We start from the raw sequence: 27,093 nt of genomic DNA, 5'->3' as shown, positions 1-27,093 counted from the left end.
AACATTTCTGCTGTGTTGCTGGCTCATGGTGATTGCTCTTGTTTTCTGAGCTTTGTTTTTCTTAGGACCTGTTTTAATCTACCTTTTAAATGGACATGATTATTTGGAGAACATAAAGCAAAAAGGTGAACTGAAATCTCCTTGGCCACCTGTGTATAATTGTTTAGAGCCCTGCATTTTATTGTGTACTGGTACCCACATGCAGATGTTCTGATATTAACTTCAGAAAGACATTGGCATTAAAGTTTGCTTAATATTCATTGAATGTCAGCAAAATTTAAATCTTATTAATTAATTATATTAATTTTGTACTAATTAAATCCAGTACAAAACCACAGGAATTTATTCTTCCTCTGCTTTTGTTTAGGAGCCAGAAGAACAATTTCTGTTACTAATCTGTTGTATCCGTGGCTCAGATATTCGGAATCGATGGAGATATTTTAAAATAGGACAGGTGGAAGATCCTCCTCTCAGTGATAGGAGGTGAGGGTTAATAATTTGATCATTTTGAAGTTCTGTGAGGATTTATCTTCACTCGATCTTTGATTGCATTAGAAAGTAGCCAGTGCAAGTTACTTTGAATTTGGTGGCGTTGAAAAGCTGTTGTTTTTGTGGAATTTGTCCCTTGGCCAGAGCTGTACACCACAATTTTCCCCCCCTTACCTTGGAAAGTAATGGGAGTAGTGGGGAAAATGGTGAAGTTTTTGTTTTCGCTCTCGAGTTTTCTTAGTGAAATGAAAATAATGAGGTGCTGGGGGATGTCACTAAGCATGTCATTATTATTTTCTTTCGATGTTTCTGTTTTGACTTGGTGTTTGTAATTGAATGATTGCAGTTGGTGCTGTTTGTTTTCTTTTGGGATTAGTACCTAGTTGTGATTTAGTCTTCAGGGTGGTAAAAGCTTTTCTGTTGATTTCTAGGTTTTAACCCTTGAAGTTGCTGTGAGATGTAGCTGACTGTCATTCACACCGTTCCCATTATGCTGAAGCTGTTTTATGTGACTGTGACAATTCAGTTTTCTTTCTCAAGCTTCCGTCATGCATTAGACCAATGTAGCTGCAGCTGTAAGGGAAATGACAGTATTTCCCTGACTAATAAAAGAGAAAGGAACTAGCAGGGTATTTATTTTTGTTTGGTTTATTTGTTTGTTTTTAAATCCTTAACCTGTTTACTTACTTCCAGTCAGGTTTGTAACATTTGTTTTCGGAGACAGTCTGCTGATTTGATGTTTTATGGCTGGATTATCGCTGTGTATTTCAGAAGAAACTGTTCTCAAAACCTGCAGTCATGCAGTGTGCAGCTCGATGGCTGCTCAGTAGTCTTGGTTTCAGCGACCCTGCCGTGCGCGCTCGCTGAAATTGCTGTTGTTTTTCGTTCGATGCTTTCCAAAATGAAGCATTTTCCGTCTAGGATGTGTCAGGATCGATGTGTCAGGATCGTCTGGCCTCAGCCGAATTCAGCTGGGTCCTTTGGTTCCGTCCCGCACTGAACATCTGGGCGCTGTGGGTGCCCGAACCCGAGATGAGCTCCTGTTGATCGGGCTGAAGCGCTGCTCGCTGACCCTCCAGGGCACGCTCTAAGGCCCATCTGTTAGGGCTGGGTTTGCCTGAGGGAAGCTTACTCCGGTTAAGGTCTACGGGGAGTATGTTGAGCAGACATTAAAAGTATAATAGCAAATTGATTGGGCTTTTGTGCATGTGTTCAGTGCCTGGCTCTGCTCTCCCATCAAGTGGGCGATTGCTAATGGGACTTGGTGGAAACAAAAAACAAAATTATTTTGCTGTTCTTTCAGGTTTTTTGGTGATGTTCCTTCTCGACTCTTACTCCCTGTTGTTCTGAAAGAATCAATTTTGAGCATTTCATTCATTAAATTCAATAGAAGGTATTACTTGTGGTAGTGAGGAAAACAGTCTCCTTGGAGAGCCAGGCGTGTGTCAGCAGTGATGTGCAGTATACCATTTTATTTAATGCATGAAATCATACTCTCGTTATTGTTTTAATTGCATTTAAGTGTGTGCAAAACTTAGGGGCCAGGTGTATAATATGTAGTTTAAAATTTGTACTTTTTAAAATCGTGAGTAATTTGGATTTTGGTTTTTTTTTTTTCCCCTTATAAAAAATATCCATATTTACAGAACTCCAACAGTGGTTTAATTGTGCTGAGATCCTTAAAGGAACAGAGTAATCCAGCATTTAGAGTGCTTGAAAAATGCTTTTTGTTTTCTATGAACTAAAAATGACTGGCAGCTTCTTACAAGCTTTTAGGTATTATTTTTTATTTCAGAATTGTTTTTAAGTAGAGTTTGAACTAAATTAACCAGCTAGACGCATTTGATTGTGCAAGCACTAGCCTTTTTAACATGAAAGTGCTGCTAAAAATACCTTAGTGTTCTTGATAATGAAGATTGTATTATTTCTAGCCACCGGTAAAAATAAGACCTGAAACAATGCCTTTGAGGTAATTATTCCTCTATTTAAGCTTGCATGGTTTTGCTTAATGAACACATTTTAAATGTCAGTATAGTTTCAAAGCCGTTGATCTCTTGGTAGAGGAAGAATTTGTAGGAGGAGAGAAAAATGTCTGACCCCTCTGAGAAGATTCTGTGTTTTCAGTTTTGCCTTGCTGCATTTGACAGACCCTGCCAGTGTTTGCAGACTTGTTGAAATGAGGTCTGGGTTTAGTAAGGCATTTCAGAAAGACATTCAGTTCTTGCCTCTAGACCTGTGATTTTTGCTTCAGGTTGATTCAGGTTCTCAATTAGTTTGAAAATAGGGACAACAAGCTCGAAGATCATGTTGTGCTTGCTGTAACAGTTCTAAATTTTAGTAATTAGTCAGTCTTTTGAATGGTGCTTCTTAAAAACTGCTATTGTGCATGCAGGCTCTCTCCAGCAGTGACTGTTTTTGATGCTCTATTGTTTGGGATGACCCCTGAGCTGAACTCTCTGAAACTCAAATGTCTAATGTTCTTCATCAGGCCATGGTCTATAGATCCATTACAATGGAGCTGGAGCCTGCCTACAGCTTGGGAGCAAACCCAGACCTGTCTGTCACTGGCGAGAGGGGAGTGCCACAGGAGCTCCGGTTCTGCTCGTGTCATTCTGCTCTGATAGTGGCAGGCAGGCTTTAAACAGATCTGCCTGCCAGAAAGGGACTTAGCAAAAGGCAGAAAAGCTTGCTTTAACTTAGCTAGCTAAAAATCTCTTTCAGTGTCTCTGTTCTATTACCATGATGTCTGTGTTTTTCTTACCTTGTTTTCTCCTCTAGGCACATTATTATTTTCCAGCTTGTAGGCTTTATGGATTTGGGGTGAGAAAGCAGAAGGATGTAGTTTCCGTTACTACCTTCCCTTTGTTAAGGAACCTTTCCTTCTGTCAGATCATCCCAAGCAGATAGAAAGTTGTATTGGATTGAAAAGCCCTGTTCATGGACTGAAAGATACACACCCTTTTTCTGTAGTTCTCAGTGTTTGTGCACACATCTTACTTGCTTATGTGTCCTGTCCTCACGCCCTGTCTAAAATTCTGAGAAACAAAAAAGTCGGTGAACTGGCAGCTCTAACAGGCACAGTGTTGCAGTTAAGTCTTCACAAACTTAGTAGCAGCTTCAGCTCTGACTGTAAAACTTATCTTTCTGCTTCATCTCCGAATGGGCAGGTCAAAAGACCGCCCAAGTCAGTGTCTTTGATGTTACATTTTCAGACTATTCTCTGAAAAGCTTCCTGATGTTCTCTCAGTGTGTGAAAACTACTCACACTGGAGCTGTACTGGGCACTGGTCTTTCACAGATTCTCTTTGCAGCCTTTACCTCTTTAAGGAGGGACAGAACTTGCTAAGTGAGACAGAAGCTAATTCTAGATTTTTTAGTACTGAGAGGCACCTGATCACCTGAAATACGCTGGTTCTGGAGGCACAGAAGAGGAAACAAAAAATGTATGTTACATTTTTATTTAACAGCCTTGTAACTAGAGAAGGAGTGTGCCAGGGCAGTGAGTTTCTCGTGTTAGAGTCTACCAAGAAAATCCATCGAAAACCTAGAGATCTCTTGTTGTGTGACTCCTGGTCATATTGTTTTATAGACAATTGAGATAATTCTCTAGTAGTTTCTGTTACAGCAGTATTTGTGCTCTTCAATGTTGTGCTCAAACTTCTTCAAACTAGGAGAAGAGGACATTTTGTCTTAAATACTGAGCTGTTATTGCTCAACTGGATTTGAGTTACATTTTTTCCCATTTTTAGACAGGATTTTGAATAGCTTATAGAATCATAGTTCAGTCCAGAAACTTCATTCTCAGTTTCTAAATTCCACATGCTACTACTTGATTTAAGTGCTATGGGCAGACTTTTTTTATTCCAGTTCCTCTGATACAAAATTTTGATACCATGTTAATCTGTTAGCCCTTAGCAAACACAGAGGCTATTAAACCCGAACCCGGCAAACATTTAAACAGTAACAGCTAAATAAGCTTGTTACTGGTTTCTTGTGCCATTAATAATCGTACTTGTCACGATAGCTTTTGCTGGGATCAGTTGACTTTCACTTTTTTTTTCTCCAGAAGAAGGTAGCATAGCTTATAAAAAAACCACAAAGCCTAAGCATTTGCATTCCTTAGGCTGTAAAATTAGAGACCTGTGATTTTGTGTCAAGGTCTGTTGCACTGCGCTGGCAATGTGAACTAAACTCTCATGCTTTGGATTGATAACTTTCAGGGGTTTTTATCTTTTCTTAGAGGAATTAAGCAGATTTCATGCCTGTGGAAGAGAGAAACCACACATACACATACACACACCTGTGTGAGGGTGCACTTCATTTTGGGGTGCCCCAAAATGCTCTCACAGAACTTCTTCAGGGTTACGTTTTCTCACTGTTTTCCCGCTTCAGACCAGACTGTAAACCCAGGGAACTGTGTTGAATACCCCTCATACTCTACCCTGTGGTCACCAGCACCTCACATCCTCTCAGTCAGAAATCTGCTTGTACGGTTTGTGGGGCGTGTGAGAATGGACCTAACGCTGTCTGTGGGTGTAGAAACTCGTACTGACTGGAAACAGCTTTGAACTCCTCCTTGAAACTATTTGGGAAGCAGTTTCCTTTGGTACCTTTCAGCTGTGGGAAAGGCAGGGTTATTTATTGACCTGAGCTGGTGTGAGGCAGCTGTTGCACGAGTGCTGTATGTGCAGTGCTTTGCCATCCTTGGCTAAGCAGCTTCCTGTCGGGAGCACTGATCCGTGTAACAGCGCTGTCTGTGGCACAAGTGCCTGGGCTTTGTGCCATTCTGTGTGTCCAAACCTGCTTCCAAGTGTGGTTTTGAGAAGGCTGTATTTGGATAGCTTAAACCGAGAGGGAGATGGGGCGGTGGCACAATTAACTGTAATTAATTATTCAATTTTTCTATCATCATGGGTAAACTTTGCTTTCGCGGTGCAGTTTTACAGACTTTATTGTTGGGGATCATTTTTGGCCTAGGCATCAGCTGAGGAAGGAGAAGATGTCAGTCCCATATTTGCATCTATTGTGAGCCTGGCACAGTGGAAAAATTAGGATTACTTGCAACAGGTTTTGAGATAAAGCTTCTGACAGTTTCCGACAGGGATCCTAAAATGCTGTTACAGTATGTGTAGTTAGTGGCTGTTAATGCTGTTGGGGCTGGGAGGTTCAGCTCAGGGCCAGTGGAATGTTTTTTTACTTGCTAGTGACAGATTGGAAGGTTGTATGTCATAAAAGGAATCAAGATTACCGTGGAAGGAAGGGAGACCTGGCGTGGGATCATGGAAAGCTCTGTGTATTCTGGGTGTAGAAAAGGAAAGAAAATAAAAATAATGGACACATGGAAATCTGCTGTGTAGCAGCAAATAACCTGCATGATTTCTATGCATAGGGGTGATGCCTTCTAAATTGTTAGATCTTGTTTGAAATTGGGAGGGGCATGTGGTATTTGTGCAGCATTTAGGAACTGTGTATTTGATATACCTTCTTTAAAGCAAAAAGGTGTTGAAAAGGCACCTAAAACTTCCTTTTTAACTTGGAAGACAAAGACCTAAAAATAGTTGGTCAGTTTTAATAACAGATGGAGGCAAATGAGTTGGAAGATGATTTTTAAGGGTTCTGTGGTTGGCTTGTGTTATATTGCTGGTATCTCTTGAGATAAGAGTTTGTTCATGAAACCAAATTACTCAGAGTAGTTAAAACTAAAGCTTATAACTTGGAGTATTGCTAAAGGGAATCTGTTACTTAGACTAAGTCTAAGTCACTTTTTACTGATAAATGCAGTGGAATCTACATGGTGGGTGAGAATGGTAAATCTAAACAAAGCAAATACTTGTGATTATTTCAAAGTCTTTCACAGAAATAAACCTGCTAGCATAGTGGCGATTCAAAAAGATCCAGATAAGGTGTGAAATCACTGGTAGAGTCTCTTAGAGCAGAAGAGCAAACATGCTAATGGTATCTTCAGATTTTGACTAATGGAGTTTTTACTTTCATTCATCTCAGTGTGTAATAGAACAACGCTGGGCATGTAAACAGCGGTGAAAATAAAGAACAGCACCTGTACCTTAAGCAGAATGGTTTAACATTTATACAGGCACTGGAGAGGATCTGGTGGAGGCTCTCCAAGGTGGTTAGGCTGCTGAAGCAAATCCAATACACAGAGGGGCTGAGTGTGTGTGTTCCTTCCGTTTTGGGAGGAGGAGGCCAGAGGGTTTTTTGTGTTCAGTGATCTGATAGGGAGGTTTAACAATGGAGAAGGCAGAGTCATCTCAGCCCTGCAGCTGCCAAGGATGAGAGACAAGAGACAGAAGTTGCAGCACTGGAAATTCTGATGAGATGTTGGGAAACTTCCTCCCTCCCCCACAACAAGGTTAGTCAGCCATTGAGAAAATTGTTCAGAAAGGCAGCAGAAATCCCAGCCTTTGAACACACCCATTAACAGCTCCACTGGACAAGACCACAGGCAATCTGATCTCACTCGTTCCTGTTCAAGCAAATTTGTCCACCTGGTCTTTGAGGTCCTGTCAAAGATGAGCTGTTCTGTAAGGCTGTGGGTTCGTGGTCCTCATGGCAACTGAGCAGGTTAACAAGATAAAGAAAGGTGTATCAGTAGCTATTTAATGAGGGAGAACATCCATCTCTGTACTTTTTGCTTATGTATGGGAAGAGCATACTCGGCGAGTTTTTTCTGATCGTTTGATGCTTGTCCTCTATCTGCCGAGGCACAGAGCAGAAAGGCTGATGAAAGTGACCCCTGCTGGCCACAGATTTCCTCTGCCGATTCTGGCTTCTCTGGAAGCGTTTTCCAAACCAAAACAAGCAGCAGCAGTATAGACCGTGCGCACGATGGGCACTGTGCTGGGGTGACATGGGAGCACCTTAAACCCTATGTAGAACTGAAGTGCTGTAATCTTTTTCAGGCTCTAGTGTTGGCAGGGGATGCTGGGCTCAATATTTTGAGGATTTTCCATTCTTCCCTTTTGTTCCCAGTGTCCAGAAGAAGTTACACTGTTGAGTAATAGCTGTTTCCTAACTGTACATTTATGAATAAAGTGATGAACCACACTAAATAATAAATCTGTGCAAGCTTTTCTCTTCAACCCATCTAAAGATACCCGAAACAAAAGAGGTACAGTTTTGATTTGCTCCATTAACATGCAACAAATACAAACTTTGATTTAGTTTTCTTTTTTTTTCCTCTTGCAGCATAAGCAGCACTATCATGGACGTAGACAGCACAATTTCCAGTGGGCGTTCCACGCCGGTGATGATGAATGGACAGGGAGTTCCTGCCTCCTCTGCCAAAAGCATTGCCTATAACTGTTGTTGGGATCACTGCCACGCCTGCTTCAGCTCCAGCCCGGACCTGGCGGATCACATTCGCTCCATACACGTGGATGGTCAGCGAGGAGGGGTTGGTGTTACTTTTGGGTTTTCCTTCTTTCTTATTTGCCAGTATTTTGCTCTTGAATGACGGCAGCAAATTTTCTGTTTCAAAATTCCGGTTTTGTAACTAGAGGCAGCAAAGTTAGTGGCCTAACTGTAGGAATGTAGTCAGTTCTTTTCAATAAATTGAGACTGCTGGGGTTTTGATAGTGTGTTGACTTCTCAACATCCTGAAGCTGTTGGTGTGTCTTTAAATGTTTACACTTGGAATTCACGTTCTTAAAACTCTTAGTGTACGTGTTCCTGCATGTGAACTCAGATGAAGTCACATCTTAATTACTGTTACCAAGAGTCTCGCTACAGGTAAAATCTATCCATAATGTAAATAGGGTAGATGTAAGACTGACTCAAGAGTACAAAGTCTTAACAAAACAGCTCTGTGTGTAATACTGATGGCAAGTTTACCTTTTTTTAAATTTGAGTTGCATACATAAGCATGTAAATTCCAGTCTAATCCCTGGACAAATGATAATTGGTCTCAATTTTAGTGTTTAAAAACATCTTCTAGTAGAGTAATTTCAACTTTGTACTTAACTGCCTCCCATCTTCAAGCTCCCAAATTACCTCTGATGCCTGAATATATCACGTAAACTACCTTTGCATCCAGCACAAGCAATCTGCCTGCTTTAGGCACTGTGTGTGGCAGCTTTTCAGTTTCTGGAGAGGTAATACCACTTCTTGAAGTAGAATAGTTGTTATCTTTTGACTTTTTGTCCTGTTGAACTTTATCTTCAGTGAATAAGAAACTTAAATAAGATGCTAATTTGCATTACTTTAAATAATTTATTATGTAAATGTGTCACTGAGACAGCTGTGACTCTGGCTGTATTTAGCTAATATTTTTTGGCATGATTGAACTTTTCAGCTTCGTATTTGATGGCTTTTTTCAGTCTGGTATCTAAGCAGAATCATCCATCCAGTGTAGTGGCTTTTTAGCCACCCATGAGATGGTTTCTGAGTTCTGTCCACAGATGTATAAAAGTGTTACATGAAACCTGGATGAAACCATGAATAAGGTGTGTTTGGATCTTTGTTACCCCATCCATGACTCCTTTAAATTTCATAAAAAGGAGCTGGAAGATTCTGCAGATTTTGGGTTGGGGTTTTTTTTCCTGTATTTTATTTCCTGTCACTTACATTTCACGTGACGTGATTTGTGGATATTTCTATTTAGAAAATGTTGGACTGTGTGCATTTGAAAGAGGAGGTTGTTGGAAGCAGGAAGTGTCTGATAGCTCTTGCATTCAGTTCACACTTTTGAATTCCCCTACTGGAGTTGATTTTTTGAGGAGTTCCAGCGTGGTGCTGTGCAAGGGGGATGTGTCCTGGTGGGTTTGTTTCAGGGATTTGTCTGCCACCTGCCGGTGAGGTGTTCGAGTGTGTTGGAATTTGTGCTGTGCTTTTGATGGGATTTCAGATCTTACTTAACTGCCATGGCTCTAAATTTGAAGAAAAGCAGGGGTTAAAGCATTTGCTCATTGAGAATGGAAAGGAATAGGATAAGCATCTTTGCGTGGTAAAATGTATTTTTTTCGAGCTAATACCGAGGTCGTGGCTCCAGTCTGAACCAGATATATCCATGGAGGGCCTGGGAAACTTTCTAACAGTTTTGTTTCCAAAAGATGTTGCTTCAGAAATATTTTGGATTCCCAAGGAGCCTTCTCTAGACAGTGTGTGGTTGCAAACCCAAGTCCTTGTATTTTCCCCTTCTCTAAGTTCCCAGTTGCACACCTTTGCCAAGTGCCCCGCAGTTACTGATGGAAATGCTGGCACGCTTATGGAGCTGTTGCAGAGCCAGAAATCTCTGAAATTCCAATTCTGTGCCTTTGAGGGGGATCTCAAAACTGAGGCTGGCAGACCCCAAAGGTTTGGGGGCTTGGGCCTTGTAGGTCTGGATTAGGCACACAGACACTGAGGGGTTTGCAGCTTTGTCTGGGTAAAGCTGGGTTATGTATCTATTATACAGCAAGAACGCAGAACTCCCATGGCTGCTTTTTCATTTTGAAAATAAAATCTTTTGAAGGTTGAGGGGTTTTATTCTCCAAAAGAGAACAAGAAACCGAAATCCAATTAGTTTCCTGCATTTCTGAAAACCTGTGTTGAGAACAGCGCTGTTCCTGGGAACTTTCTTTTGCTGTGACAAATTAGGGCTTTACCTCCCTTCACCCACAGACCTGTTGAGGAAATTCTAATGAAAGGCAAGTTCATTGAGCTTTTTTATTCCCTCAGTTACAGATAAACACAATGAGAGGAGAGAGAAAAGCAGCATGAGTAAGTTCTGCTCCCCTTAATGCACTATTGTGCATGTGATTGTTCTGTACACTGGAATCACAAAACACCCATAGATTTTGAATCCTATGAGAAATGGTGGCTTCCTTCATCAGGAATTGAATATAAGGCCCTAACTGGAGGTATCTGGTATTCCAGAATACAAAACTCCAGTATGTAAACTGCATTACAACTAAGAGTTTTTACTTTTTCATGCTCAAGGAATAAAATTAATTGCTTATAAGGGTAAATTACTTTATTTCTATAACTACTACCCAGAAAATGCAATTTTTTTCATTTAAAGATATTCAGTCTCCATATCTGGTGGATACAGATACTGAGTGCAAACACAAATACAGCAGATCCTGTTGCTCTTGATTGTGTTTATCTGCAGGAGCATCTGTCTGTTGGTATTTTCTTCCAGTGACCTGGTTTTATTGAATACTTGGAGTTGTAATTATTTTTTTTCCTTGGTGAGATATGAGAAGTATGTTTCAAAATAAATGGTTATTGTTCAGAATTTTTGAAGTGTTGTAAAGCGTTGTAAAAATAGCCTTCTTTGCTAATGTGATTTTTTTTTTTATTATTTACTGTTCTCTCTGACTTGTGTAAACTTACCACGTTTTTACTCTATTAGGTGTTTGTTTGCTTGTGGAAAGGTTGCAAAGTATATAATACGCCTTCAACAAGTCAAAGTTGGTTGCAGAGGCATATGCTGACACACAGTGGGGACAAACCTTTCAAGGTAAGGCTCATTGTAACATACATTATGTCTTATTAAAAAAAAAAAAAAAAAACTCTTTATTTTTCCCAATACATCAATTGAAAAATGCCATCGCTGGAGGATTTCTTAAAAAGTGAGCTGAGCCGCCGCCTTTGCAGTAATAGTGCCCAAAGGTCCTGTTCTTTAACAAAAGCAGGTGAAGAAACTGTTATTGCTTCTTTATCCCTGTTCCTTTTAATCTATAGATGGCAGGGAGTGTAAAACTAAATAGTGCTAAACTTCAGGGGGTTTGTGCATTTTGCAGCTGAGCTGCTTACACTATGAGGTATTTTCTCTCCTACTTTACACTTCCACATTGAATTTTGGATTGTGGCTGATGGTGCACATTCCGTGCTGGAGTAAGAGCTGCTTTTGTTAAATTCAGTAGAAGAACTGGCAGTGGCTGTTCGTGGTTCATTTCTCTGAAAAGAGTGAGGAAGTCGGGAATGCAGGACCATTGAGCTGACTGTATTTCCTACACAGTATTTTCTAACTTTCTCTTTCTTTCTCCCCTTAATCTGTACCTGCAATTCTAGGTATAGTAGTGTTTATCATTCCCATATCCACCAATCCGTTATTAATGAGTTGCTTCATCCTCTTATGGATACAGTTGGGGCAGTTCATAGCTGTCAGTCCTGGATCACTTGATGGTAAGTCCCACCCACACTACCTCAGACTGAAGTTCTTCCATGTAGGATATGAAAATGAAACAGGATTTGGGGTGGGTTTTTTTGAGTTTAGGTAGCATTTTATGCCTCCTTCTCCCCCACCCCCACCAAGTTTTAGTCCCTGTCTTCCCTCTCTTCTCTTTCTCCCCTTCTTAGAAATTTTACTTTAAGGCAGTTTTATTACTAAAAATACTTTTCTGTTACAGGGGTGTCTTTCCGTAGCTATGTTTTCTACATAGGTTTTAATAATAGTTATGACAGAAAACAAAACTAAATTAAACTCAAAACCAAGAGAGTAAAAATAGTGCATTGCATATGAAAAAGATTTTTTTTAATAAACAGATTTTTTCCCATACTGAACTGTGTAGTTTAGACTGAAAGATTTCTGACTCAGAAAGTAACCACAGGAAAATGAGTTTTAAGCTTATCATACCCTGTGTTTGAAGGAATGAGTTTAGCCTGATCTTGGAAGGATAGCGTAAGGATCATAGATCCCTGCAGGTTTGCAGATATGGTTGTTCCAGGAACCGATCTAATCTTACATCCTAATCTCTGATTATTAATAATAATAGTAGTAGTAAAGAAAGCAACCGCCAGTTACCAGAGGAAACTGGTACCTTAGATTTTCTCTGTTTTGGAATTAAATATTTTGCCTACCTCAGAGTATAATGGCAAGCTTTATTCTTGGATTAAAGTCTTTGAATAGTTTAATTTGTGTTCTTATTTGGTCTAGATCAAAGAAACTCAGTTTTAGAGCCATTGGGTTGAAGAGGTGGGCATAGCTCAGAAACACCAGTAGAGCTTTGGAGTCTGTCAGGCTTACCTAGCAAAGGCAGTTCCAGCTGGTGCCCTGTTTTTTTTTTTGCCTAGGCTGGTTACAGCTAGAGCCCCAAAATTGTCAATAATTGTTTCTGCTAATAATCATCTTGTGTTCAATATCTGGTGTTTCACCAGCTGATTTTCTGTACTTTCTGGTCCTACTGAGGGAGAGAACAAAACATTGGAGGCTTGCAGTAGTTAATCATCCTGACTCAATGTGTGTCACTGCAGCATTTTTTAGTACTGTTGTCTTGAGTCCTTCTGTTTGTTTTTTATCCCTGTATTTCTCAATCTGTTCCTGGGAGCTTTGAATGGAGGATAATTGTGGTCTGAGTAAAATTTTGTAACATCTTTTGTTCCCCTGTCATTTATGCTGAAATAGACTTCAGGGCTCACATGAGGTAGCCAAGTATGTGAGCGTCTGTGGTGGCAATCTATTACTTAACTGGCTCCTTTCCTTCATTTGCTGCTTCTTTTTTTTTTATGCTAACTTTAAAAATCTACTCTCTGAGACAAAAATCAGTTGAAGTGTTGGATATTAATCTTGACCAGTCCAAGAGGAGCAGCCTTTTATTAATATTTTGTGGCAGTCAGTCAAAACTGGAGCCAGTGTGTCCATTTTGTGCATTTAGCTTCTCTCATAAGTCTTAATTGCTCACCTTTCAGGGAAAGCCAGATTTTTTTGAAGTCAGAGTTGGTTTAAAGACCTGTTCTTGATAATTACTGCAGACAAAATATCTCCCAAAACCTAAATTGCAAATGAAACTTCAGTTGCCTCATGAGAATATACTTGAATCCTAACATAAAAGGAAGGAATCTGTAATTTTAGAAAACTTGCAGTGTTTTAGTTAAAAAATAATGTTGGGATTTTTGAGTAAAGCTGTAAGAAGCAGTAATGGAAATACTACAGCTCTATGCTGTTGTCTGAAGAGCTGCTATTGAGGATGCTTTATAGAAAAACAGAGAATCTTAGCTAGGAAAATGACAACTAAAAGCGTGGAAGTCTTAGATTTGTAAAGGTAAAAGAGCACTACAATCATACAGTGACCAGAAGAGAGTAATAAGTATATCACAGATTGATATGTTCTTACATTTCTAGTGAAAAAAAAAGAGAAATGTATTTTCTTAAATTGAAAAGCACTGGGGACTGTCTCAAACATAACTCTTGCATTGAAGGATATATCCCTGTCCAGTTCCCCTTTTGCTTGCAAATGGACTCATTTTATGTAGTTGCACATTTTGGGTTTAATTATCTCTTTTTGTGATACACATGGAGTTGTCCTTAGACTAAAAGCTCCATTCAGCTCTAAATGAGCTGTTCTGCTTTCCTATTGAAAGGTCTTTGTGGTTTTTACCTGCTCTCTCCATTCATTCCTGTCAGCCATTGACTGTGCAGTTCATTTGTCACAGGAATGAACCCACTTCAAAATTGCCAAGGCAGAGTGGTTCATATTTTACTAAGTTTATCCTATTTTTATGTGGCTTAGGGCGTCCCTCTCATCATGAATATTGCAGTACCTGTGTCACAGAAAAGATAAATTTTCATTTGGGTACCTATTTTTGAGACTATTGTTATGCTAGCCCCATTTTTCTGTGGGGCAATATCTTGGTTGTGTAAATCCACCTCCTCTCTGAGTCACTTCCTTTACAGTCTGATTTTAGTCACTCCTTTTCATATTTTTTTTTTTTGTCATTGTAGACATTCATTGAATATAGGTATCCTGTCCAAAAACGTTTAGTATGTCCATCTTTGTGTGTGATTTCACAGACAGAGTTGAGAGAGAAAACCCTCAACATTATTCATTTTTAGATCTCTTGTTGCACAATTTTGCAGCTTTTTAGAAACCAGTGGAATATTGTGGAGTATCATCAGCATGCAGGGCTGGTTCTGTTGAGGGTTCAGCAACTTGGCGCTCAGACCTTATAGACAGGAATAATCTGCTGAGTTAGAAAACATCCTGGTTTCAACAAACAGTCCTTGATGAGTTGAAAAGAAAGTGGATGACGATATTCCATCTTTCTTGTCCTAAACTTGGCTGTTACAAGTAATATATGTTGGAATAGTTAAAGGAGTTGTGACAACCTGTGTTTTCCAGCATGGAAAAAAAGAAATTAATCAAATATTACTTGGCACTAAAAATTAATTGAAGACACATCAAATGAACTCTTAGGACAAATGAAAGATGAAAGGACAAATGGTAGATGAGCATGAAATAGTGGGAGATTTAATGCAAAATAATTGCATAAAATAATAATAAAAATATATAATAATTGCATCTAGCGTTAGAATTGAGGTTGATGATCTCGAAGGTCTCTTCCAACCTAAATGATTCCATAAGGATGCATGTGGGAATGGAATTTGGTGCTCCCTGTAACTTCCAGAATTCATGGAGGGGTGACTGCATTGGGTACAACTCTCAGGAGAGTGTTGCTTGGTGAAATGTAGAAAACACAGGCGAGCAGCTTCAGTCTTCATTGGGAATTCATGTCTGTTACTCTCTTGGCAGAATATTTTCTGTCCAATAGAGCATTGCAGATGTAAAGTGTAAAGGTGCTCTGCCCGAACACTCAGATGATGAGACGATAAGTTTATCCAGATATCTGAACTATTACTGTTAGATTTAGTAGAAAAAAAAATCACATGTTAAATAACCCAAATAGGAGATTTGGTTGAGTTTAGACCAAAAACCTGCATTGCTAGATATTTTATATCCTGGTTGTTAAAGTCCCTGGTCATTACTGCCCATTAATAATGGTGGGTATGGGTACACTGGAGAAATTAAACTTCTTACATGTTTACTTACTTTCTCTTGAAGTAACATATCCACCAATCCGGACCCAATCTGTTGTGTTTCAAATTCAATGCAAAATTTTGAGATTTAGGTTTTGGGGGAAAAATGAAAAGATTGGTTGAAAGCTGTGCATAATAGTTGAGTTTGATTTATTAGAAGCCCTCTAGAGCTATATAATTATCTGGTGGGAAGCTGATTTGGTGTGACTTACCGTCCAGAGATCCTGAAGTGACAGCCTGAACTGCTCCTTTATCTTTGGAGAGAAGAGACTTTACCCATTAGTAACGGATTGCTGGATATATTATTTTAGAGAAAAAAAAGAACAAACAGGTAAGATTTTTTCATTCTCCTCTTCTGCTATGTCCTGTCTACTGCAAAGGCATTCTCTGTCATCTTTGATCTAACAGCTGTTGATTATTTGAAGACGTGATCAGGTAGTTTCAAAGAACACAAAATCTGAATGTAATAATTTCTGCAAATATTTTGTACTGTGGCTGTACTATTAATACTCTTTCTGGAAAAAAGAATTCCAGTTTCAGGTTGCAGATATTGAGATCTAAGGCTATTGGTTTGGGGATTTTGAAAGTAGAACTTGGGTAGAGCAAGAAGAGTTAGCGATAGCTTCTGTAGATAATCTGCGTAGAATATTTGTGATTGTTTGCTCTCTATATGACAAGAAAAAAGTTAAGTTCTGACATTGTGAGTCAGCCTGCATTTTGTCATAAAACAATGTTTCCCATTTGACAAGAAATGCAGTTATGGTTTGAAAAGTTTTAGAGGAGTGCCTGACACATAGTTTGTGTTTTTTTCCCCAAGGTATTCCTTTTTGATACTATATGTAACTTGGAATATGGTAATGCATGCATTGTACCAAGGTTTTAGGTTATTTTTGACCTCTAGGAGGCATTAGTAAAACTAAAATATTAATTTCTCAGTGTGACTGAATTTCAGGCTATGGGTTTTTTTTGAGTTACTTTTTTTTTTCCTGACAGTGTTTGTGTGATCAGAAAGAGCTGGAATCTGAAGTCAGGAGCACATAAGTTAAAGTTAATCCTAAATTTAGATTTTGTGGCTTAGTTTCATGAAGCTGCTTTTATGGGCAAGACAGCTATTTCAAGAACAAAAAAAAGGAGCAAAAAATGCTTAAACTAATGTAGACATGCATTGTACGCGTATCTGTTGATTGTGAGTTAAATCATCTTTCATAAAAAATAATGGTTTGGGTTCAAGGTCAGGTTGATAGGGTTTAGCAATCTAATTTATTAGATGCTGGTCTTACCCACAGCAGGGAGCTTGGACTTCTAAAGTACCCTTCCAACCCAAACCACCCTGTGGTTCTGTAAGTGTAAATTTTAATGTTCAGTATGAACTTAAAATAACGAAAATTGTGTTGGAGTTATTGCAGTGTAAATGAGATCAGCATCCACAGTGTGTTGGGTTTCACAGGTGTGGAATCTCTTCCACTGTAAGTCACTACAATCTAACTAAACAATATTGCTGTTGTTTGAACATGGGAAATCTTAGGGCAAGGTAAAAAGGCAGAGAGGGGATTTGGGTAGAAATCTTCACAATTCCTGCGATGCTTATTAACGGAGGAGACAGGGAAGGTGAAGGTTCCTCGAGCTTTTTGTCAGGGAGTTTTAAGTTTGAGTTAGAGAAAGTTCTCTAAGTAGTGAACTAATTCCCTCTAAGAATTCTTCCCTTTAAGCACGACAAACACACAAAAAAGGTGAAAAATGTCCTTTAATTTTTTGCCTTTTACTGTCTTGAAATCTATATACGTATTTCAGTCCTACAGCAAGTATTAAGCTATTGGGGACAGCACATTTTTTTCTCTTTGTGGTCACTGTATTTTACTTCTGATCATGGAAAACCATTTGCCAAGTCTGAGGCAGAAATAGACTTTTCAGTTCTGCAATCACTGTTAGAAAACAGCACATTTGGGGTTTAGGGGCAAAAAGCGGGACATGTGGACTTCTAAAGCTATTTCCTTATCTTCCAATCAGATGTGCAGGAGTGGGGCAGGTTACTCTAAGCTTGGGAATTAATCCTTAGCCTTCAAAATGATGTAGCAATGTTGCCATAGCTGCAGCAGCATTGCTTATTCCCTAAGCTCCTGTTGGAGCTGCCTCAGTTTGCTGTGAAGGGAAGTGAAAGAGCCGAGAAATGGGAAGGGAAGCAAGGAACCAGGCAGATGTGGAAGGAGGAGAACTTTCCAATGGTTTAGACTGGTGAAAGGTTTTTTGCTACTGGCTGATCGACTCATTTGTCCTACTGCTACTGTGTGGATCCAAAGGAAAATCAATGTGGATACACAGCTAATTGCAGCCAGTGATGAAATACATATTCTAGAATCACTTTTCTATTACCCATGTAAGTTCAGAGCACAATAGAAAAGGATTGTTCTTTCCTCTCCAATGGTATAATTTAAATACTTAATTTGCAAATGAAATAATAGTAAACATGAACCAGGCACGTTCCAATAATGGTATCCAGTACAAGCTTAGTTGCTGCTCATTCAGTTTGTGGTTCTGCTTGATTATTGTTGGATCTTACTTTTCTGTTGAGAGAGGACATTTCCTTTAAATGAGAACTATCTTAAATGCTCCTGAAGTAATAGCAGCATCCCAAAATGAATGTATAAATAATTGTTCCTACAACTTAACTGAAGTTAGTTTTAGACAGAACTGTAAGGCAGCTGTTCATTGGCTTTTTATATTGTTTGCAAAGAGCATTAAGCTGTTTCAAATTTAATGTGGGTAAGGATGTGTTTGTTACTTCTGCCTTGCCACAAGAAATGAGGATGTTAGAGAATGTTACTGCTAGCAAATGCAGAGCATTGGAGAGGTGTTGAGAAACAGTAACAGTGCAGTATTTTGAAAGGCAAGGGAATGCTGGTCTATGAAGAGGGAAGTTCTTCAGAAGCCTGTTTTCTGGGGAAAGTTTGCCAGTGCATTGAGATTCATTTTATGCTATACAATATAAAATACAGCATGGCATAAAAAATATTGTATCATGAAGTAATTATTGAGAGTTAAAAACTTCAAACAAACATATTTTAGAATATGTTTTTGTTTTTCTTTTTAAGAATTGCGTGGTCATTGAGAATTTGGTTTTGCTATAGTGTGTTGGAAGCTGAGCCAGCAAAGTCAAACCAAGGTCTCTGAAGCTCCTGTGCCACACAGCCACTGATCAGGTGCTCTGTTTTCTCTCACCAGTGTGTAGTTGGTGGGTGCAACGCCAGCTTTGCATCTCAGGGAGGACTTGCCCGTCATGTGCCCACACACTTCAGCCAGCAGAACTCTTCAAAAGTTGCCAGCCAGCCCAAGGCCAAAGAGGAATCTCCATCTAAAGCTGGAATGAATAAAAGAAGAAAATTGAAGAACAAGAGACGACGATCACTACGTAAGTGTTTCGCAGAAGCAGAAGTTCTTGGAAGGTTTGTCTTAGAGTGAAAGTTCCTCCTCACTCTGGTGGTTTCTCTGCAGATTTGAATCTGGTAGGGTTGGCATTCCTTGTGATGGGAAGAAAACAATTCCAGATTCTGTTTGTGTTCCTTTTCAGGGTAAATCTCTGTGTGTCAAGGAAAAAAGATGAGTTTCCTGTGAGTAACCATTGGAGCTGCCAATTGGAAGAAGCTTTTCATTTCAGAGTCACATTTTGTTTATTTGACTGTATTACTGTTGGAAAGTGCTCTGTTTAGTGCTGATGAGATCTGAAGTTCAGACAGAGACTGCAGATTCATATAGAGATGAATGTGTGTTATATAAGCTTTTTTTGGAGCACAACATTTCATTATGTTAATGACAGTTTTATGAGCATAACCAAGATCTAATTTGGGGCAGAATTGACTTGCTGTGTTTCTCTAATCTGTCTCCACGTAGTTGATGTTCATTAATTTTATATGAACTGCTGTGCTGAGCGGTGTGATTTGTCATTTAAAGTGAGAACTGTTTCCTCTAGCAAGAAATAATCACTTACCCAGTACCTCTTCTAGTCCATTTGGATCTGCTGGTTTGATTCCTGAGTTGTCCTAGCATTAGACTCATAAAACGTCCAAATTTCTGTAGAGATTCTAATCTACAGGAATAGTTAGGAAAAATTAGGCAATTGTTAAAATATTTCACTTTGGGTTATAATTGCTTTGGATGCAGCTTTCCAGTACCAAACTGATCATTTGCTAAAGTGTTACTCTGACAGCTGCATATTAGAGGAGACATGAAAAAAAAATTTTCATTTTTTTCGGCTGGTATGTCAACAGCTGAAGAAAAAACGACAGGAATTTTTATTTGTGCTGCAAAATCCCTCTTACAGTGTTGCAAAGTAGCACAAGATACCTTTTTAATGAACCACTGGACATTTTAAATCTCATACTGTCCACAGTTTTATTTCTCCAAAACTCTTCTGTAGCAGAACACGTAACTGTATCAATCTTTATCTTCCTGTGAAGAAATACAGTTACCAGTTATTCAAATGGTACTGCAATGATGGGTTCACATACCAGTGTTCTTAGGTGGTTGCTCTTTATCGCACAATTGTGATTTATTCCTGTGTTTTAAGGAACTTGATGGAAATTTATAAAGCAGTGATCATGTTTCTGCCTTACATGCAGAAGTTCCTGGGAAGTTACATTATCAGCTGGAATCCTGAAAAGTTTTCTGAGCTGCTGGGTATGCCTGGGTTTTCTTAAAATATATATTAGCAAATTGTATTGTGAAATGCATCTTAAAAGTAGAGATTTCTAATTTCAATTAGATTTCCTCTAATTAAAGAAATTAGAAAACTATTTCTGTCCTTGTCAGTATTTGATTTTCAAAGAGCTTTCCCTTTCCCTGTGGGAATCTGTGTAAGTGAGAAGGTTGCAGGAGGGAAGGCTGATCAGTGAAGGGTTATGGGCTCACTTTGTAGGGTCTTCTTGCATCGTAGATGTTATGAGAGAGACATCTTGAGATAATTGCAGGTTCCTTGAGGATCATCGTGATTTGTTGACTGTGTTACTCAAAATATAAATGTATAAGACTGGTCACTTCAAAATTTTCATTTTTAGGGGTTCCTGACTTGCTTCTTGTTAGCTTGCTTCTCCATATTGATTTTGTTAGGTGGCTGATTTTAATGCATCTTAATTACATTTCACTTCCACTATATGCAGAAGTAGTTTTTCAGGTTGGCACTTTATTAGTAATTGATAAGCATCATATTATATTATATGATGTACAAATTTCAAATCAGAACTTCATAATTAAAACTTCAAATCACCTGCTAAGATGCTGTCGCTGTAGTAAGAATTTGCTGCAGAATTTATGAATGAATTTTTTTGTCAAGAAATGTAAATAATAAATATTGTGGGAATGTTAAAGACCAGGCTGTAGTATTTGAATGGTCTGCTGTCTTGATCAAGTGTTGCACAGGAGGAAAAGTGACAGCTGCTTGAGCAATTTCTTATCTTCTTGCCTCTTGAGACAAATGCAATGCTGGCTGTAGACTTTTGCCTCAAGGCAGAAATCATCTCTAACTGAATTGGGAACTGACTACTGTAATGTATTTCTCCAGAGGGTATGTGACCCAGAAATGTATCCAAAGTTGATGGCATTTTCTGAAAATGCCAAGTATTGGCAGCTTTCCTTTCAAACTTCCTGTGGATTATTGTTGGTGAAGTGAACGTGACAAAGGGCTGATACAATTTTGCTCGTCTCTCTGTTTCTTAGCTTAGTTTTAGTTAAAAAATGAAGTGTGCAAGTTTGTATGGTTTGTCTTTACAAGAAGAATGGGGGAAGACAAAACCCTTATCTAAGAAGTCCAAATAACACAATTAACATCATTAAGTATTTTCAGTCTAGAGTATGTAAAGCAAAGAACCTGGCTTTTAAATTAGATATTTTTAAATTCCCAAAAGGAGAGGTGTTTAACATGAGTCAGATTCTCTGCAAGTAGGGTTACAAGGGCTTAATGACATGGATGTAAAACAGAATGCTATTTGATAGTTAAATGACTTGCAGATAATAATTTGACAAAAGCTGGCAGTTTTTCAGCACAAAACAGTTTGTTTCTGAAAGAAGATGTTGTCAGCATGTTCTTTCTACCTCATGATTTTATTAGACCTTAGCTTTTTTAAAGGTGCAAGTGCAATACTAAATATTGACAATTAATGGCCAGTATATGGCTGTTACTGAAGTACCCTCATGTATAAATTCTTAATAGTTAAAGTAGAGCAAATTTATACATTTGCTTCCTGGTTTATATCTGAAGGTAACACCCTTCTGTGAGAGAATGTATAATGAAAAAGGAGACTTTCCTGTGGGTATATGTGATGAGAATACAGTCTCTGACTTAAAGAGAATTTTTGCTGTTACTTAATTGCTTTTTAACATCTTGCCATTTTAAAACGTTTTACTTTTCTTTTATCCTATCTGTATACAAGGCATGTTCTTCTAAGTTTGTAAATCAGCCTATTATCATAACATTTTGTTTTACTGGTGGCACCCTTTTAGCTGGTTACATTCACAGTGCTACAGAGATCTTAAAAATTTTGATCTAGAAAAATTCAGGATTAAGAGTCTGTGGCTTGCTTCAATTCTGGATGGCCTTTTACATGTTCCCTCATTCTTGCAGAGTGGCATTTAAAACCAAATATATTGAAAGTGTGTACCTTTAAAATAGGTCACAGTATTGCTGTGCTGAACCTGCCTTGAATACAACATTGTCACTTGTTTTTTCATTCAAAGGTGACACTGTAGTTATTAATAAGCATGATAATCGAGTTCACAGGAGGAATATAAAAGAGATAAGGAAGCTTACTGTTCATAAAATTTAGAGAAAGACTCTGTTACTTAGGTAGGGCATGGATTTTCATTTGGTGGGTTATTGATGTGATGATGTAATTTATTTGAGGAATTGATGTGTACTTCAAACTTGTATTATTAAGCAGGAAGGAAGATACTTAAATTCCTCAAAATCATTTTCAGGGGAAAGATGCATACAAAATACAACACTAACACTTAGGAATAAGTTAAATAATTCATACAATTTTGAAAAATTGTGCCCTTGCTTCTCAACCTGCTGAATGTAAATCCTGGAGAAATCTGCTGCATGAAACTGAAAGCAAAAATTTAGGATTGTTTTCCTTTCCTCTCCTTTCCAGCCTCATATTTATTTATCAAATATTTATATGACCACCTGCAGCACGAGCTGTGGTCCTACATTGCCACTCAGAGCGAGAAAACGTTGCAGTGAGATGATTTCCTAATTGGCAGTGTCCAACTGAGATGGAGCAGGGACAGAACAGAATGTACAGATGAATGCTTACCAACAATCAGCCCCAGGAGTGCAGCAAATGCTAGCTCCAAGTGGAATTTGTAGTTCATTCTGAAATAATGGATACAGGAATATAGAAGCTGGTTTAGATGAAGACAGCAGAAGTTTGAATCACTGTTTGCACAGATTTCAGGGTTGATAGTTGATAATGTAATGCCAGTTCCTAATTTCAGTGTGTTATTTAATAAATTGCAACTCTCAAGTAAGGCTTCAATATGTTCATTCAGACTTTTTTGCTAATGTAATGTTATTACAGTTTTATATGATAAATTTAAAGACTTTTCTGAGAAGTTTTTCTAATATATGCAAATATGTTCTTAATAGCAATTATTTTTTAGCTTAGGTGCTTTTAGTGTAGATAGACTTTCTCTTACACCCTAAATCAAAATTCAATAATCTTTCTGCTGTTCAAGAAACACTTAACAATAAAAATCCTTTTCTAAAAGGAAAAGGTCTTTATAATGCCTGCTGGTTTTATACCAGCTGTAAAATCTCAGATGGGTGTTAGTTGTGCCTTACTCACTATAAATTGAAGGATAATATGCGATGCGTGCCGTTGGTACTTCTTTGATAGAAAATGTTTACTGATAGTCCAGGAACATGGAATGACAACTTGTACATAGAAAGAAATGTATAATAGCATAGAGTTTTTCACCTGACTGTTCAGCATTATTGAAACTGAAATGAATGTGTGTGGCTACATTTTTGGAAATAGCTGTTTCATCCACAGGGAGTGTATTTTGACCAAACTTGAATTGTGCCTCTCTAGGAATAATTTCTCCCTCTCAGTGAAATTAATGTTTGCAGCTATTGACATAATAAATGGTTTACGAATGACACTTCAGATCTATTTACATGCTTGAATGTGTTTAAATGCTTGCGTGTGTTGAACACTAAGGAGCCCTTTTTCTTTTTTCCAGCAAGACCTCATGACTTCTTTGATGCACAAACACTGGATGCTATAAGACATCGAGCCATCTGCTTTAATCTCTCAGCACATATAGAAAGTTTAGGAAAAGGCCACAGTGTTGTATTTCATAGTACTGTAAGTATATATGTGATGTTTCTTTACCTGTATGTCTAAAAAAAAATCTGATCTCTCAGATTTCTGTTTTCCTCTTACTGCTGTAGACGTTTAATCAGAAATAAGCAACAGTGCCTCTTTTATGTTGTTGAGTTGTCCACTGCTGTTAGTAAATGAACTTTGAAGGAGTATTGGTGATAGTTGTCCTAGCTCACAGATTGAATGGATTGCAGCATTTCCTGTTGGGGAATATCTAACAGCAACTTTGTGTTCCACAATAAAATTGGTTCTATCTTCTTAGTAAGAATGCAGTTCAGATGGCATTTCCGTGGTCATGAGTGACAGTGCTAGTGTATCACAAGAAATATTTTTGGTGTATAAAATGGTATATTGAATGTGTAAAGATGCTATCCAAAATATGTGTTTATTCCCTTTTATTTTCTCCAGCTTAAAAGATATATTCTTCAATGATTTTATTCCTTTCCCCATTTTTTTCTTTTAATAAACTTAGCACCAAAATATTGGTGGATTGCTGGAAGGAGGCAAGAACCAAGTAGGGAACCTGTGTTTGGATAGGAAAAACATCAGTATTAATTTAGAAGAGTTCAAAGCAGGGATAAAGTACTGAATTGGGGTAGAAGGATCAGAAGTTTAGGAAGTTGAATAACCTCAGGTTTTCTTGGGGTGAGGACATGTTAAAGGTGGATGCTTGGCTGAAGAAGTGAAGAGATGGGACAAAATGGGGAGGGATGGTTTTAAATTGGTTGAATAGTCCATACAAGAGTGCTGGCTGACGTCTTCAGCTACAGCTTAATCTTAGTATGGGATTCAAAGTCTTGAACTATCAGTCTCTTTCCATGCATAAAAGATGATTTTTGTATGCATGAAGCTTACTTCACCTTGTTCTGCAAGACCAGTTGTTCTAAATACCTGTGGCCTGTATTGGAAACCTTTTCCAAATTATTTCTGCTGAACTTACGTACATTGTCCACCAGCTGCAAATGGAGATTGCAGGTGGTTTAGCTGTTATTGTATTTAAATCTCATTCTAGTCTCCCTGGCCGGCGTGGATTTTACAATGCTGTGAGAAAGCAGATTCTCTTCCAATTCCCAGCTTGCTTTAATCTGAAAGGTTATCCAGGCAGTCTACTCCATTGAGGAAGAACAGCTCTGGCTATTGGAATAATTCATAAGGAGGTGGAATTAGAGGGAGAAATCTGCTCTAAAACTGCTTCACATTAACTTGAAGGAAGTGGTGAAAATCCTTTTAGCTCATCCGTGCATGCGTCACTCGAGATGGCCGGAGGTTGATTAGATCTGAAATGGCTTTAGACCTCAGTTGTGGGAGAGCTGCCCTAGGATTCCAGCCCCATGCTGCACTTGGCTGCTGTATTTTGGTGTGCTGGCTTGTGCTGGACATCAGCTTTGTTGATGAGACTCAGCCTAAAATCAGCTTTCAAAAGGAAAGGTCGGCTGGGAGCTGTGTTTGTGCACTGTTCCCCTGAGCTAACGATACCTCAGATGCAAAACCTTTCTCATTTTGCATCACTTGAAGGCATTAGGATGTGGGATTTGAATGGTGACTGGCTAAATGTCATAATAAGTTTGTGTGGTCCACCTTGAGATGAAGAAAGAATGTGTAATTATCAGAGACATTCATTTGAAAGATGGAAAACAGGAAGATGAAATTGCCATGCTGCCTGAAAACAGACATAAGTGATGTGGCTTTATTGTTTTATGCAGCTTAAGAAGAATATCAGCACAATGCAGTGTATTTCAGGGCAGATATTCTAATATAAAGAATTTTTAGGCAGTCACTGTAGATACCTTTCATGTTCTCTGAAAAGGCACATTCTTTAGATAGTACTTTTTTTAACACAACCTTTTCATTGTAGATAGGGAGACATTTAGAGTGCAGTCATTAATAAAGCCTTTTTGAAGAAAAGTGGTTGCCATCCAGAATACACCTTTGACTTGATGATGATTTTTTTTCTGCTTGCTTTTTTTTTGTTGAGTCAAATTCTTTGTATTTTAATTCTGTGAATTGTTAGATGGAAAAAGTCAAGCATGTCTAGTTAAACTAAGGAACAGGTATTACACTGGTTAAAAAATGTAATCTATATAAAAACTGTTACCCTGTCATGCCATCCCCAACCTTTGAAGTGGCTTGAATTAATTCATTAAAGCTTTTGAACACTAAACTGTTCTCTGGTTTTAGCCTTTTTAGGTATTTCAGTTCAGTGGCCACATGTATTTTAAATGGTTACATTATTGCAATATATTGAAACCTCGCAAGACAGTAAATGAATACAGTGAGATGCCTACAGTGAGATGAATTTACAGTGTGAAATTGTTTTCTTTTTCCAGAAGAGGTCAGCAAAACTCCATGTGAGATTTGAGACAACCTTGATGCACGTTTCCTTTGAATTTCCATTTTGTTTTTGGGACAGTGCAGGAAATGTAGAGAGTATAGTAAGAATATTTCCAAATAAAGCTGTATTAACTGTACATATTCTGGCTGAATTGTGCTTTTCACTTGAAAACTTAAATGGACTTAAGTTCTTTGCAAAACAGTTCTAAGTCTTCAGAGCTTATTTATTGCAGACACACCACTTTCAAGGAGTGTAACAGTTTGCTTTCTGTGAACGTCTAGTAGAACATGAAGAACAACAACTTTTGAGTAAAAAACCCTGATTTGGCTTTAATTATGGTTTTGTAATTATTATAGGTAATAGCTAAAAGAAAAGAAGATTCTGGCAAAATAAAACTCTTGCTTCATTGGACACCAGAGGACATGTGAGTATATTGCTTGTGATGCATTTTAAGTGGGGAAGGATTTGCAGGGGAATCAATGAACCGTTGTTAAATTATTTTGTGCCTTTGAATATTTGAGTTAAAGTTAATATTTTAAAAATGCTTTTCAAAAAGTAATTTAGAAAATAATAAATTAATAAACAGTGAGTTTATGGATTTCTACTTTCACTTTCAAGCCTTTGGGCTTCAGTTAAATTTGCATGTGTATTTTTAATAAGTTTCAATTCATCTTGAGAGACGAAAGCTAAAATATTCGTATAAAATAGGCTCCTTTTTGATTCCTTTTAGGACAGATGGAAGTACTATATCTAACGGCATTCTGGAAATAATATTTTTAAAATGTTACAGATAAAGACAGTTAATTTTATTTTAAGATAAGCATTAAGGAATATGCAACACTGGGAACATGAAAAATAAAAAGAGTATTTTTTTTTATACAAAGTCAAATGAGTTTTTTACTCATGTGGATGAATTCAGTATTAGAATCTCTGCTTTGGAGAAGAAGCTTGGTCAGTAATGTTAAGACATTGCCAATGGAATTTATATTTGGTTGGTCAGGTCAGAGGAATAATGTGTTTTATATTGCTGTTTGTCACACCTTGGCTGGGTTAGATAGGGTAGACAGAGTGTGTATTTCAGGCACTGAATGATGGAGTTTTGAATTACTGAGTGTTCAGTTCATTTTGATTATTCCATGCAA

General features: G+C 38.1%; 1 protein-coding gene across 2 annotated transcripts in view; it reads left to right on the top strand.

The window, feature by feature from the left end:
- AEBP2 (AE binding protein 2) overlaps window positions 1-27,093 on the top strand; it is a 40,492-nt gene that overhangs the window by 10,091 nt on the left and 3,308 nt on the right. For both annotated transcript variants that reach the window (XM_040062661.2, XM_058420368.1), the window contains exons 2-6: window positions 7,696-7,903; window positions 10,841-10,948; window positions 18,464-18,650; window positions 23,477-23,601; window positions 26,308-26,375. In XM_040062661.2, coding sequence (XP_039918595.2) covers window positions 7,696-7,903; window positions 10,841-10,948; window positions 18,464-18,650; window positions 23,477-23,601; window positions 26,308-26,375 — 696 coding nt within the window. The remainder of the gene's footprint in view (window positions 1-7,695; window positions 7,904-10,840; window positions 10,949-18,463; window positions 18,651-23,476; window positions 23,602-26,307; window positions 26,376-27,093) is intronic.

The sequence above is a fragment of the Hirundo rustica genome, chromosome 4, assembly GCF_015227805.2.
Source record: "Hirundo rustica isolate bHirRus1 chromosome 4, bHirRus1.pri.v3, whole genome shotgun sequence".
Lineage (NCBI taxonomy): Eukaryota > Metazoa > Chordata > Aves > Passeriformes > Hirundinidae > Hirundo > Hirundo rustica.
The sequence above is the reverse complement of the archived record's forward strand: the minus strand, read 5'-3'. Positions and strand labels throughout refer to the sequence as shown.